The 16763-nt window shown below is 34.6% G+C and overlaps 1 protein-coding gene across 2 annotated transcripts in view; it reads right to left on the bottom strand.

Annotated features, from left to right (window-relative positions):
- BMP2K (BMP2 inducible kinase) overlaps positions 1-16763 on the bottom strand; it is a 113638-nt gene that overhangs the window by 61215 nt on the left and 35660 nt on the right. For both annotated transcript variants that reach the window (XM_081054089.1, XM_081054090.1), the window contains exons 2-5: positions 10699-10817; positions 8332-8437; positions 2532-2674; positions 278-399 (exon numbers count right to left, since the gene is read on the bottom strand). In XM_081054089.1, the coding sequence (XP_080910215.1) occupies positions 278-399; positions 2532-2674; positions 8332-8437; positions 10699-10817 (490 nt within the window). The remainder of the gene's footprint in view (positions 1-277; positions 400-2531; positions 2675-8331; positions 8438-10698; positions 10818-16763) is intronic.

The raw sequence follows: 16763 nt of genomic DNA, 5'->3' as shown, positions 1-16763 counted from the left end.
TTAAAAGTCCCTTTAATAATTCCACTAATTACTATAGCTTATTTAACAACTTTCTTGATAAATTAGTTTACAAAGTAGATGAAAACCTTGTATCCATAGTAAGATGTATTTTGTAATTGAGCTAGATCAGACATAAATTAGTCAATGTCTATGGTATAGAACTATTTTGAAGAAATCTATAAATGGAATATCTAAAATTTGTACAAGCAGAGCTGCTCACAGACCAAAGTTAACTAAAATTCCCATGACAGAAAACACAATACAGATAGAAACTTACTTTTTAATTTCTTCTTCTACTATATTAACTCCATCTTTTTGAGGATTAAGAAACTTATTAGTGGCACTGCCAAAGTCACAAAGTACATAGTTTCCACCATCATTCAACAAAATATTTTCTACCTTAAGAAAAGAAAGTCGATAATTAGTATTTTCAAAATGAAAATTATGTTTTTACAACCATGATTTTACACAATCAACATTGAAGGGTTTGTTTTACACACACACACATATGTATATAGTGTGTGTGTGTGTGTGTGTGTGTGTGTGTGTGTAACCTCAAATTATGAAAAAGACAAATAAATCAGACCAAAAATATACTCTACTATGTCTACTGCTTCTCTTAGAAAAGAGAAGTGCTTCTCCCATCCCAGGATATTTTTGCAGGAGCCAAGAAACCCTTAAATCCTCTCAAAAACTGCTTCAATGAAAGAGAAGAACTAGTGGCAGTCAGAGTCTATACTGTACCTCCATTTTTCTCCATTTCTGACCCTTCAGCTTATCTATAGATAAGCAATAACAAAAAGCAGTCACCTCTGATTGATTCCAAATACCATTTTTATCTAAAATACTACACTGAAAAATGAAGACTTGACTTTATGCCTTAATTTGGAGATCAGAGTTGTAGTAACTTAAATAAACACCTTACATACACAGTTTCTAGAACAGGAGAGTGTGGGTTCACAGCCCAAATTTGCTACTCACTAGTAGCCTGTGTATCCTTGGACAATTTGTTTAACCATTCTGCGCTTTAGTTTTCATATCTTTAAAATGGGGCAGAGAATATCTATAGGTTTTATATATGTTATAGCTTTTATAACATGAGATTGTTGTAAAACTTAAACGAATTAAAACATGTAGAGTGCTTAGAATGGTGACTGGAATATGGTAAGCACTCAATAAATGATAGTATTTTTATTACCTTTTCCCACAATATTTTTTATTTTTATGATAGTCTTAGATAAGTAATTCAATTTCTCTCCACTCAAAATACTCCCATTACTTTTTCATTATAGTTTTCCTTCTATATTTCATTTTAGTTTACTTGTTGAAAGATATGCACACAATACAGATTTGTTCAACAAATCTACTTTAAAAAATGTAGGTTTCCAAAAATTTATATATGTAAAAACAACTAATCACATGAAATATGGCCTGTAAAAAATTATGCTGTTCAACGTCTTTTCTGGTTTTAAATCAAGAAGACTCAGCTGAAAACATCTATATGAAAAAAGTTAATGAGCTTTAATAATTTTGAATAATCTAAAACAGTCATACCAAATTATTAGGGAAAATGCAAGAGTTGCATATTCAAAAGAACTGAAATGAACTATACTAGTTATCCAAATTAAGAGACAGAGGTCTGTAATCATGCATTTCAATCTTGGCTTAACTTATATCCTTTACCATAGGTTTCCCTAGATGATGTTTTCATGGTTAGCAACCTATATTTTAAGTGACAGCTTCTATTCTCTTGTATCTTAAGAGCATTTTTATTATCACCTTTCATAAATTTTGTAAAATCAGTCAGAATCGGGATTCATTCATTTGTTAAATATTAATTATTGAGACCCAGCTACGTGCCAGACACCATTCTAAATGCTTGGACAAATCACTACAAGAGAAAAATCCCTGCCCACATGGAGCTTACATTCTCATGAACACAGAAAATAAACAATAGGCATAATATATAAGCAAACTATACAGTATCTTAGAAGGTGACAAGTGATAATAAAAGGTAAAGCAGGTGGAGAGCAGGAATTTTAGGTTGTAATTATAAGTAAGGTTATGCAAGATAGAACTCACTGACAAGGTAAATCTGAGCAAACTTGAAGGGGGTAAAGATAAGCCATGGAAAATCTGGGCATAAAGAATTTCAGGAAGAGGAATTTTTGTATTTTTAGTGCTTGTGGGTATCAAAGAAGACACCTGTGGTTCTACAAGATATATGTACTGATATCTCTAGTAATATGATACTAGGAATGTTCAATCCCCTTTGGGGACTTTTTCCAGTGTAACAAGTGGGTACCATATACAAGAGGTCACAGCCCACAAATAGGTAAGATCAGGTGACCTTACATACAATCACCACCAAATTCTACAGTCAGTCTTTCGATGGCCTCAGGAAGTATAACAGGGGACAGAGACCAATCCCAGTGCTGGTAATAAAAAATGGTTTAAATGAAGACAGTTCAAGAACATTTTAACTTGAAAGTTTAAAATGTATTAATCCATAAGTATTCTAAAGTTCATACCTTCAGATCCCGGTGAATTATCGGAGTCTTACACTGATGCAACCTTGCAACAGCTTCACAGGTATCACAGAATATCTGTAACACTTCTGGTTCCGTAAAACCTGTCTGCAGCTTCTTATTCATCTGGTTCACTACCTGCCCAGCTAACCAAAAAAGTAATTTTGAGAGGACATATTTTTAATAAATGCAGCCTATCAAAGAAATGAAGAAATGCCTTTATGGTCTCAGGTACTGGGGAATTGGCTTTTTCATAATCCTCCTATAAGGATGCTTAGTATACCATAATGTATTTTTTCAATGAAATACATTTTTTTCACATTTCACATCTCTAAGATGAGAACATCTTAAGATAGATGATGCCCTGCTAATACTATTAGCCATGTTTTAAAAGTTTTCATCTCTGAAATCAAGGTGTACCTAGTAATTGGACAGCATCACAGATTTGAAAAAAGTTATTCCATGCAGTACTAGTTTTTAAGTAAACAATGGGAAACAAAAATAAAGTTTCTACTATCATGCAATTTATAGTCTAACGGTAGAGATAAACACGAAACAATCACACAAATAAATATGCATCATAATTATATACAATAAGAATAATATGAGAGAAACACAAATTTAAATTGGTGAGGCGGATGGGGAGGAGAGGCTATCAGATAAAGCCTGTCTAAGGAAATGAGATTTATGTTGAGAACGAAGAATAGGGAAGAATTAACCAGGCAGAGATTTGGGACAAGAGCATGCCAGCAATAATGAGTGGAATGTACAAAGGCCTCCGGTTTGGGGAAGAGCTTAATGATTTTGAAGAACTTAAAGAAAGCCAGTGTGGATATGGTCCAGGAAGCAGCGAAGAGAGTAAGGTAAGACGAGGCTGACAAGGCAGACAGCAGTCAGAAATATTTTAGATCTTAACTTAAGAACTAAGGATTCTTCCTGATCTGATTTTTTTAAAGGAGCTCCTGGATTGAGGGATAAGGGAATCACAAGAGCAGAAACAGAGAGCTGGATTAAGAGGCTAACGCTCTAAATCAGGTAAGAGATAATGCGCAGAGCAACTTACTAAAATCATATAATAGCCACACATGAGCCCTGAGAGGATTATATTACAATATACTACAATAATTGACAGTCTACTAATGACAATTATTAAGAAGTTAACTATTACTATATTTTAAGAACACATGTAAATATGTGAATCATTCAAAAAGCATTCGATAAAAATCAAGTTTGGGAATTAAAAAAGGTAAATTTATGCTAATTTGAAACTTTCCTTTAACAAGGTTGGATAAATGAATGTTGGCTACTTTGTAATCTGTAAGAAGGTGCATACACACCCGATCCATTTATTATTACTGTCTAAATAGCATTCTCATGTATTTTCTGAAATGGCTGCTTTTTCCGTAGAATGTTAAAGAAGAAACAACATTAACTTTTACCTATCAATCTCTAACTTTCAGAAAACTCAGGTATATTTGGTTGTAATTTGTTCAGGGCACCTCCTAAGAGTGAGGCACCTGACCAGGCAGCCATTTCCTTCATCCTCTTGTCAGACAACCTGACTCGATTTAACCAAAAATTAAACAGGATGAAAAATGTTTTCTTGATGCTCATTCACATACTTGAAATAACCATTTCATAGCTAAAGAAATCAAAATCTTCAACTCATTCCACCTCTTCTAAACGCTCAATGCTGAAATAAGTAGAATGAATTTTAAACAAATGTTAGTCCTCCTTTCTCCATTCAGAGATCTTTGGGCTGGAAACCTTGAATCACAAAATCCAAGTGTTCCGCCTACCTCCAAAAAAGCTAAAAGCTGTATTTGAGCTGCATTTCAAATGTAGACATAAATAAGATTTCATTATTCAAAATCAAACTCTTCTGAAAATTATAATAAGGTGATTCTAATGAAAAATGAGATTCAAAAATCAAGGACTGCATACTGAAGGTCTTTTAAAACAAGATACAAATAGCTCTCAAATCTTTCCATATTTTTCAAATAGGTATCATTTCCTAAACAAAAGCTTTTATACTGTGCCCAATTTCATCACTAAAATAAAAAAGTCACACTTTCCTAACCTCTTAAGGTAGTCAGCCAACAATCTTCGTCTCTCTCATTCTACAACACAGTAAGGCAAAAGTGCCCGTCCCAAGCCTAAGCGTTAAGGGCCCTCACATCCTCCACGTGCCTTCTTGTGTTTCTACCATCTCCATGAGGAAAACCTCCCCAGGATAGCTTGCCAGTGCCAGGCAGAGTGTGAGGAATACGTGAGACAAGTCCCAGCAAACCCACTGGCATGTGATCAAGCCCTGACAAAAGGAGTCGTGTCACCTACCAAGCTCAGTCTAGACCAGCCGGCCCACTGATAACACAGGCAATAATAAGTAACTTGTTTTATGCTACTGAGCTTTGGAATGTTTTGTCATTAAGCAAAAGCTAACAGATATATTATTACCCATGGGAATTTCTATAGAACACCTCCTAGAAATAAAAGCTCTTTTCATAAAATAGAAATATACTCAAAATACCAACTCTGATTTCTGGAAGTTTGGTACCTAAAGCCCACAATCTCTCTTTAACCTGTACATCAGAACATTAGCAAACTAAGGTAGTCACCTTAATCTGCAGAGATCTAACACCATGAATCTGCAGAGATCTAACATTTGACAAAAAAGGATTGTAAACACTTGATACTTGAAACCATGGGGGACATTATCAGCTATTTAATACATTCTTCTACTTTCTATACAGTTTTATCTCTACATAATCAAAACCAGTGTATATTAACTATATACCTCACACTGATTCCTTCACTAGTGTACCTTCCTTCTTAAACAATTTTAGTAATACGTGTATAATTAGCTTTTATAGAGGAAGTAAGGGAAGAGCATTTATTTGCCCATTTTCTACCCCTCCAACTCATTCCTCCCCCATGAGAGAAAAAGGAACTTACTGAGTCATCTGAGAAAGGGAACTGAGCATGCTTTATTCAGACCCTCTGGATTCCTTTTCTTAAGATATAATTGCCCTCTTAGAGGGTACATTCTGATCTGTAGTAAATATGGTAAGCTTATCTGGTAAAACATTTAAAGAAAACTCCTAACATAATAGAGAAGATATAATAACAAAAAGAAAAAATTTCAGAAAAATCAAAAACACAAGGAATAGAAGAAAAATCTTTTTAAAAGCTATAATTAGTATCTGCAGACAAAAGATTTGCACCTAAAACAAAAGTAAGGTGTATTTTAACAAAGAACAACATTGAGAAAACAAAAGAGTTCTTGGAAATTAAAAGCAATATGGCAGAAAAATGCAAAACCTATAGAGGAGCTATCAGGTACATTGAAGAAATGTTCCCAACACAAGTAGAATAAAAAGAAAGAGAAGAAAAATAAAAGAAAGAAAATCAGAGAACCGATCAATCTAGGAATACTAATATCCTAAAAATGAGAAGTCCAAAAAAACACAGAACAAAGAAAATGAAAGAGAAAAGTGTTGAAAAGTGTCCATGGAAAAAACAGGTCACAACAGAAAACCGAGGAATCACAATGCATCCAACTTCTCCATAGTTAACACCAGGAAAAAAATGAACTAATGCCTTTAAAATTGTAGATAAAAATTATATCTAATCGACAAATCTTTATCCAGCCAAATTAACAAACAAAATATTTTTATATATGCAAGATTTCAAAAATGTTTTCTTCCATAAATCCATTATCAGAAAGCTACTGAAAACTGTACTATCCCAAAGGCAAGTGCCTGAGCATAGGGGAGTCTGACAGGCAAAGGGAAATCCCAGAACAATAGCGAAATGCTGTTCAAAATAAGCTGAACTGGTCTCCCAAAAGGATATTTCTAAGGGGGGGCAGGGGGGGATGAAACTGACACAAATATTAAAATGTTTAAACATACTGCATAATGATTTACACTTCCATTGGGGACTGTGGGGCTAAAATACTAATATGTACGAAGGAAATCAGGCAAATAAAAAATGGGATAATTATTAATTCTAGGAAAAAAGAAAAGCATAAAAAAGAAAATGCAATTACAAACAATTACATGTCACAATTTAATGGCAAACAAAATAATTTAAACACTGATTACTAATTTAATCTAAAAACTAAGACTATATTACACTGACAGCAAAATCCTCATTTTCTTCTTGGAGATACAACCAAAAAACAGAAAATCAGCACTAGCAAACTTTCAAAAGCCCAGAAACACATACACTTCCCCAGATTTTCTAAGTTCCTTTTCTTTCACATTCGAAGAATCTCACTGAAACTACATATTCTCCTCTACATAATGCAGTCGAGAAATATGGAAATAAATATGAGAAGAAAAACATCTCAAGTATTTTAAAGTGAATGCCTCCAAGGAGAGGGATGGTGCAGGAGGGTACTGACTTAGCCATAGCTTAACAGACCTGCTATTGGACCTTTAAAACTATAGACATACATAATTGTGATAAAAACAAACTTTTCATGTAAAACAAAACTTGCTGATTCAAACCAGATTTTTAAAAAATTAATTTTTGAAAAGCAAAAGAATGCCTTCCTCAAACAAACAATTTGTCCCCTAAAATTGGAAATTCATTTGGTTCTCCTTTTAAAATGTCTTCTGGATGACAATTAATTAAATTCATCCTGGGTTATAATTATGTCCGATTCAATTATCATTAAAAAGTTACAAGTAGCCACCGGCTATTAATCAACTATAATCCAGCTAAGAATCAGCACCATAAATGCTAGAATTCAGGAAACTGAGGGAGAGAAAATCAGTATCTTCTCCTTAAAGAGATCATCACAATGCTTTCCAGTAGAAAAGATGAGGTATAAATAAACAATCTAACTTTTTACATTACATACAGAAATAAGTTACAAATACACATCACAGTAGATATTATCATATTAATTCACTTCATTTTCCCGTCCTTGCCTCCTCACAAGACTGGAGTAAATGAGAACATATTTTCTCCATCACCACCACCATCATCCTCATCCTCCAACTTTCAGGAAATGACAAGATTTCCTGCTATAATTAACAATCACAACTGTCTTAAGAGAATCTAAATATAAACCAGGACTTTCTAGAGCCCAATTACCAGATATAGTCTGGTTTAAAAAAATAAAAATAAAAAACAGAGCAAGTTTGCAGGAAATGGATTAATTGCTCCCTTCATACATGAAAGTAAAAACAAAAAATTTCAGGGACTTTTTAAAAGTTATTATCATCATCATTATTATTATTACATACTATATAAGTAATTGTTTGTCTAAAAATACTACATTAGGTCCAAATAAAACATGTTTTTTTCTATCTTCTGATATTCACAAAAGACCCTAAAAATACCAAATGATACACGTTTATAAAAATTATAGCTCAAACTACATCCTCTAAATTAATTATATTTAATATGTTGAAAGATAACAGTAGAGTGCTAGAAAAAAATCTTTTAACACTAACACTGATACATTAAGCTCTCCTTGGCTGGATTATAAAAGTAATATATAAGGAGTACATGAAGTGTAACTGCTCTTTTCTTGCTTAGATTTCCTGTTTTAAACCCAACAGCACTTTTCTTTGTCCATTTACTTGCTCATATCATTACTGTAGCAACTATGACTAGGTTTTAAATATTTTTAATAGTATTCCTTAATTAGACAGATAATTAAAGCTAAGATTGCAAAAAGTGTCTAGAATAAGGTGACAGATGCCCTGGGAGAAATCAAGACACCTACCTAGTAACCCATTTTAAAGCCTTTTTTTTTGGTATAAAACAAATGCAGAAAAACACTTACCTCGACAATATTCCATTAAGATAAGCACTTCCCATACATTATCACTAACTGAATTAATAGCACAGTCCAAATAACCCACGATATTTTTGTGACCAGACAGCTCTTTCTGAGGGGGAAAAAAAAAAAAATTTAAGAATCTAAAAACATACATTTTAAAGCTCTATCATTAACAAGGGTTTGAGGTCTACATTAACGTATTTAGAGAATTTCCAAAAGTAAGAATTAAGCATCAGTATGGAATCTGACATATATCAAAAAGGTTTCTATGGTTCCAATGGAATAGTATTTACATGTAACTGTCAATTTCTGACAGGCAAATAGTCAGTGAATACTTATTTTTAAATTCAGTCAAGAAAAAAGATGGCTCACTCAAAAGTAACAGTCTCCAAAAATGAGTGTGCAAGATAGTCCTTAGGGACTCAAGAATAAAAAATCAGAATTTTTATTTATTCTTACTTTTATCTAAAAAAAAAAATCATGTTCTACTATTTATGAACACTTGCATTCTTATTTAATTGTTTTGCATGCACCATATTGCAGTTCCTGTATACCTAATTAAGTGGATTTTTGAATGTATGTATTTTTAACTAAATAACCTAACAAATGAACAAGAAGCTAAAAGAGATTTCTATAAAGAAACCATAAAGATAATACCAATAATACAAATACACGGAAATAAGAAGAAAATGGCAAATCTGACATTTTGGCTCCTAATATAAGACACCCATCAGAATATACTGAGGTTAAAAATAATCATGATCTGATTAACGCACTCTGGAAATTGCAAAACAATTATCAAGAATACTATTTTAAATCAATTTACATCCACTATCATTAATAACAAACCTAGTTTTAAACGTGTGATGCAATCTGAGATACTGGCTAATGGCAGCACACATGTGAATAATTCATAAATACATATACATAATGCAGGAAGGGTCATCAAAAAGAAGTTGGAAGACCACTGCTCTAAAGAGCTAATCTCCCTAAAATATCTTGTACAAAAGCATAGGGTTTGAGTGTTGCTACTGTTGCTGGCAACTATACTTTTAGGTCTCAAAATTATACGTATTCTATTAAAAGGAAGAATTATGGAACAATATTATCATATCTGGGCTCAAGTTAGAGAACTTAGTCTAAGATTCCCCCATTAACTTGGGGTAAATCTTTTCACTCTTTTGGCTCATAGCTTTACCTTTAAAAATGCAAGTCTCAAAGCATAATCAACTCTAGACTAGCTAAAGAATAAGGACAAGTAAAAGCAGAATTCAGATAAATCAGATTGTATAAATGTGGCTGTTTTCAAACAAAAGACATCAAACTATGTGTTGATACAAATAAGAAATCCCTCTTAACTGTTGGTTAAGTAGGACTGACATTAATAGCAAGTATTTACAAGGTTGTGGAAAAACTGAAACATCCATATATAAATGTCTAACCACTACGTTGTACACCTGAAACTAATATAATATTGAATGTCAACTGTAATTGAAAAATTTTTTTAATTAAAAAAAGAAAAACAGGAACATTGCACTGCTGGTATGTACATAAAATGGTTCAACTGCTGTAGAAAACAGTTTAGTGGTTCTTAAAAAAAGTTAAACACAGAATGACCACATGTAACGCAGCAATCAATACCAGTCCCAGATATATACCCAAAAGAACTAAAACAGGTACTCAAACAAATACACATACACACATATTCATAGCCAAATGGTGGAAACAGCCCAAATGTCCATCAATGTTTTCTTTCAAGTCCAACAACAAATGAACAGACAAACCATGATACACATATATACACACATACAAAAAATAGAATATTATTTAATAGCCATAAAAAAGAATAAAGTACTGATACATGCTACAATGTGGAAATCTCAAAAACATGCTAAGTGAAAGAAGCCAGACACAAAAGATCACATAGTGCATGACTCCAGTTAGATGAAATATTCAAAACAGATAAATCCATAGAGACATAACACAGACAGGTGGTTGCCAGTGGCTGAAACATGGGGAGATGGGGAGCAACTGCTTAAGGGGCAGGGGATTTCCTCTTGGAGTGACAAAAAAGGTTTAGAACAAGATCAAGGTGGTTTAGAACTAGATCAAGTAGCTTGCCCCTTGAACTACAGTAGGGAAGGGAAGAAAGAGGACAGGCAGCAGTTGCCTATATTTAGCCCTAAGCATGGCTGTTAAGAAACATAGTACAAATTCCCAGCTAATTTTACAAGTTAATTTAATGATCTTCAAAAGTTTTACTCACGTGTATAAACTAATAAGCAGCTTCCTTAAAAGCTGGTTAATGGTATAGTGCAAAACCCAAAGAAAATACACCAATTTTTTAAATGGAATTACTCTTTCACTTACCATAATTGTAATTTCCCTTTTACAAATGTTGAGGTCTGGCAAGTTATTGACATACATTCGCTTCAATGCATGGCGGATTCCACCATGGGTCCGCACCAGAAAAACTGTGGAGAATCCACCTAGAAGAACAAGTACCAATTGATTAAAAAGAATCAGAAACTACTGCCAAAATCATGTCATTTAATAGAGGAGCTTAATCTCAGAGGGAAATGAACTGACTGTACCCAAGACAAACACAAGAACAGTAAGCAACTAATACTGGAGGTTCCAAAAAATGTACATACATGACTATATTCATCTTTTGTTATCGGTATATATAATTACAATTTTAATAGTTTTTTCCTTTCTTAAAATGTGTATACATTTTTTGGGCACCCTCTGTATATTACATTAAAAGCCATGACATTGGTTTGCCTATGCCAATCATGAAGTAGCATAGAAAATAACATGCTTCTCCAATGAATATGCTTCTGTCTTAAGGTTAAAATGCCATCATTTTATTTTGCACAGTAATACCTCTTATGTAGTATTTGGAAAATGTCTAAAATAACTATTACTATAGTTTGCCATATACTAGTGACTGCCTACCCAGCAGCCTCTGCCTCTTCTGTGATGACAAAACACGGATGTTATTTAATATGAGACATCAATGGGATCAACTGGATGGATCCCTCCGCCAATTCCAAGGGACGAACCAATATTGTTCTAAGGTGACAATGGGAATCCCATTTCTTCTTGTCAGTAACTGACTTAAGATTAGGTATGTAACGAGTTTTGGGTAATGGAACATAAGGGAAAGTCTGGTGGGGGTAGCAGGGAAAGATTTTCCAGCCAGAAAAAAAGAGAGACTTGGGAAGAAGGTTCTGCTCATCCTTCCAACTTTTGGATTTCATTGTATAAAGAATATGATGTTTAGACCGATGGCAGCCATCTGTGGCCATGATGGGAAAAAAGAATGAGAGAAAATAGCCTGGAACACTGACTTAGAATACTGCATTAGACAACTCTGGAACCACCTCCTTCCAGAACACTTATGTAGATGATAAATGTCCTCTTAGAATTTATGCCACAGTTATTTGAACAATCTGTCAACTGCACCTGACAGAGTTCCATATCTGAAATACATAGCGAGGTATTCTGAAGAACAATTACTTCTGACACGTCTAAACAAAGATTTCCTCCTGAAGTTTTAAAAGTGCATCTTGCTATAGGGTATTTGTAGTTTGATTATAGTTTAAAACAAAAACTAGTGTACCACTTTTATCAATTTGATAGCCTTTATAAAGCAGCATCCAGAGCAATGATAAGTCAAAGCAGTCAAACGAGAAGTTAACTGGGAATAAATAATAGGGGGAAAGAGCTCGTAGGGCACTCCTGAATCAGTATAGATTCATTTCAGATTCGCCAAAACCTCCAACTGTAGTTAGAAGAAAACTTCACAAACTACCATCTTGTAGATTTGGATTTCTACGTATATAATGTAGGAGAAATCAAAGTAAACAAGAGAGGAAAAAGATGTTTGGGAAAGGTACTTTAAGTAAGAACTGCAGGGCAGTTCTTTCAAAGAAGCTCACTTAGCATTAATTTCATATGCAAATAGTAACAAATTAGTAGTACTAACAAAGTGCTACTTAAACTACTCTGAGTTGTGTCAGAATTATTGAATTGAATTGCCAGACACCCAGTTGGTGTCAAAGAACTGTTGCTGGAATGCAACTACTTATCTAGTAGTAGTAGTTACAGATATATTTTATCTTGTGCTTAGAAAGAGAAGCATGCCCAACCAACAATTAAGAAATTTTAAATCTAAGCATAATTCAGAATGGATCTGCAATGATCAAAAAGGGCCTCAGAGGCAGTACCAGATAATTTGGAGACATGCAATATTGAATTAACAAGTATTTAAAAAATATTTGTTTGTTCATGTAAGTAGACTTCCTTACAGGTCTGCAAAGCACTTCTTTAAAACTCTTGCAGCTTCCTATCCATATCATAGAACATACCTAATCCTGTTTATCAATCTGCCTCTTCCACTAGGTGTTAAGCAATATAACTGGGGCCTCACACAATAGTAAATGCAAAATGAATAATCAACGTGTTTACAGCATCTGTTAAAACACTTTTGAATTAACCAAATGGCTCTGAAACAAACAAACAAGTGTTTTTTAAATGCCTTGTTAAAACTAACACACTAGCTTCTTTGACATAACCTGACTACTAGTAAAAACGTTTCCTAGTTAAAAAATTAATTTCTTCAGGCATAATTTGCATTCAATGAATGACTCTCAGCTCCTAGTCAGTACTTTCTTTCCCAAGAACTGAAAATCCAACTTGGAAGAACTTATGTAAAATTAGATACTATTAAATGTTTCCTGTAACCCTGATTTTCAATGTTATTTTCTTACCCAGCCCACTGAGGGGATACTACTCATTCCCCAAAATGGTAGAAACTGTCAATAGGATTAGGAGAACAATGTATCAAAATTGAGAAATACAATATTAAAAAACTGATTCAGCAAGGATCCTCAATGTATGCCAAAATCCTTGATGAAAGGTTAATGAGAAATAAGACATTCACATGGTGCCAAAGCATCAAGAGGAAAAACATTTCTTTACAAGGAAGAATTCTTGGCATGGCTAATATTGGCATTAACATTGGCATTCTGCGCTTCCTCATGTGATGCAATACGAAACAAACACCATCACCCATGAAGTACCTCTGCTAAAAACCTTTAACCTAATAAATTGTTAAGGCCTAACCTACAGTTTAGGAAACAGGGGCTAGAAGGAAAATAATAACACGAAGAACAATCAGACAAAGTCTGAGATATTGATGCTTGGGTGATTGTCTTGTACACTGTTCCACATGCGGAGTGAAAAAATGAGGGGGTAAGAGTTATTGTAGACTTTAAAAGACATTAAAATAAAATGCACCACGTACACATAATCCTTGATTAAACCCAATTTTGAAAGAAATTACAAAATATGTTTTTGTTAGTGGTGAACTGTTTCAAAACGGTGGTAGATACCACGTTATTTTACTCATTGATACTTAATGGGTACTTAAAGCACATACACATTCTCAAAATGGATCTATTATCCTATATAACCACAGTACCTCTGTCCCACCTCAGTAATTCTTCTAATGTATAGTCCTTTTGCAAAATTACCCAGGTGTTTCAAAAAACACACAAGGAAAAATATGGTAAAATATTAGTAGTTGAATCTACATGATGAGTATGTGGTTATTCACTGTACTACTCTTTCAAGTTTTCTGTATATTTTGAAATTTTTCATATTAAAGTTGGAAAAAAACAACAAGAGACGCACGGGACGCTTTTCCTCAGGTAATTCCTCGCTGCCTGGCCACCACCACTGAGAATTACTATTTTACGAGACACTGCTACTCGGTTATCCACTCACAACCTCCCCAGAGGCACCGTAAGTCTCTCTGCCACGGAAAATGTTTATGGTATCCTGGATACCTCCACTTTCAACAGCCCCACACACACAAGCACTTCCTGTTTAGGAAAGACTGGGCTTTAGCATTGTTTACTACTATCAAGTTTGTTTTCCTAGGGAGTGGATAAAATTACACGTGGTTTTTCTGTATTGTATATATCATCAGACATCATGCAAATCAACAAGAGAGAGGAAATACCAAGCTGTCAGCAACTTCTGATTTCAACAACTGCCAAAGAAAATAATGTCTTTTGAAAACTGCCTTCAAGATAAGTGGAACACGCATTTATTTGGCAGTGGGATTTGAACCAGAAAAAAGATCTGCCTACCTAATTAATGACCACTGGCCTGTGGTACATCTGAGATTCATAGCCTTAGGGTAAGGCAATGACTCCAGGAATTTCTTTTAAAAGTAAAAGTATCCCTAAAGAGGGTTACTAACTTAAATTTGTGCCAAAGTTATTGTATCAGGAAGTGCTAGCTAGCCATCTGATTGGGCAGGGAACAGGAGGAAGAGGAATTAGAAAGCGAAGAAAAGAGCACAACATTCATACAGCACTGACAACATACAAAGCATTTCCAAGAATTTATTTATTTATTTAACTCTCGTAACATCGTGAGGCAATTTAACTGTTATTCCCATTCTGTAGATGAGGAATAAACCAAGAACTGAGAAAGAAGGTAAGCAGCTGGTCCAATACTACAAAGCTGATAAGATGAAATCAGGTATCTTTTTTTCCTCTTATAAATATCATGCTCTACTGATTTTTATATCCACACCTGTCTTGCTAGTTATGCCAGAAGAAAAATCTAGGTATACAAATTACAAATGGAAGGATCCGGAAACAACATTACCATTTAGGAGGAACAAAAGGAAAATGGGGTGATCAAGAGAGAACAATGCCCTTCTACCCCCAGAGTTTTCTTCTCCACAGAACTTGACTCCATAGGCAGTATTCTTCACAAAGAAGGGGCCTGTAGGTCAAAGCTATATTTGATCTGGGCTGCACAGTACCTTAGAAGATTACAGTACACTTCAGATGACAATCTAGATTTTTCAGTTTCTCTTGAAAAACTTGGAAATCAGGAAACAGTGGGTAATCATTCTATGCGACATTAATCAGAGGGAGTCAGCTGCTGTCCCCTCTGCACAGGGCATCACACTCTGTCCTCGCCACTGCTGCAGTGCACTCACCGGCCCACTTCACTCCTTTACCTGCCTGGCCTCTGCGGGCATTCGAGTTTGCAGCCCCTACAACAGGAACTTCGAAAAATTTCTCCACCACAATATTTACACTCATTATACTTCTTCAGGGCCTCTCTCCGCAAGTGGGCTGTACGTTCCCTAAGACAGAGACCGCGTGCACCTCACTTATCAGAGCGTCGTCAATGTTGACCACATCACCTGGCACTCAAACATCTGAATGACTGAACAGTAATAAACTGCTTCTACTGGAAGGAGTTCTAATTGATAAACTGCAATTTCTACGTTGATATCCTGTAAATAAAAAGCAATTAATCACTAATTCATCATTTCCCCTTGGTGTTGACTATAGTACTTCCAATATACATTACAAATTCTGAAAATAGAATTTCACCTCTTTGCCATGTTTCATTCATTCATTCATTCATTCATTCAACAGTATATATTAACTGCTCACAGGTATCAAGCACTGTTCAAGGTGTTAGGTGCTAGGACAAAACTAACTAGAAGTTTACCCCCTTTGTCCCCCCCCCCCCCCCCCGCCAGCAAATCAACCCCCGGGGCTGATTTTCTGCTCATTATAAAAGATTCTGGTACCCTAAGCTCAGGGCTCCTCTCCTGTAGGCATGTGCAGGTATCACTGGGCCCTTTCACACAGCCCTGTGGGAACTAAGGCTCTGGGAACTGGAGCCGATGCTGACACTCTGGTACAGCTATTGCTGTAATAAAATCCTTTGCCTCATCTCTTCTGCCAGCGTCCATGAGACAATGGCAGGCTACCTTGTCAACTTACAAGTAGGGTAAAAATCTCAAACTCTTAACAGTTCTTGACAAACAACAGGGAAGGTTTGGGGTAAAAGAGCAAGAGCACAGCTGGGCACATGTCATGTTAGAGATGTCTATTAGACAACCAATTGGAAATATGGAATTGGCAATGAAATTTCTAAGTGTAAGGTACAGAGATCAAAGCAAGGGACATATATCTAAGAGTTATTCTCATTTGTCTGTTATCTTTTATCATCTATCATTTATAGACACAAGGACAAGAACAGTTGTGTTCTTACATCCTAAAAAAAACTTTTCCACAAAAGAAAATCATTATTTAATAGTAAAGCATCATTATATTTGTTAGCAAAGATGTTCTAGAATCAATAATCTTTTCATACACTCTTGGAAGATGTGGCAATTAGTAAAATTTTTCCACCATAAGCATATTTCAAGATTGTATACCATATATCAAGAGCCTTAAAAATTTCCATATTCTTTGTCTCAATTTTATTTATAGAATTCTACCATAAGGAAATTATTAGTGAAGATGTGTAAACCTATTTTGCCAGCAACATAAAAATTATTAAATAACATCACATAGGATAGCAGTTTGCGTGCATTAAAAATGCTT

This window comes from Rhinolophus hipposideros (assembly GCF_964194185.1).
Source record: "Rhinolophus hipposideros genome assembly, chromosome: 1".
In the NCBI taxonomy this organism is placed as follows: Eukaryota; Metazoa; Chordata; class Mammalia; order Chiroptera; family Rhinolophidae; genus Rhinolophus; species Rhinolophus hipposideros.
Note: the sequence above shows the minus strand (reverse complement) of the source record. Positions and strands in the feature narration are given on the sequence as shown.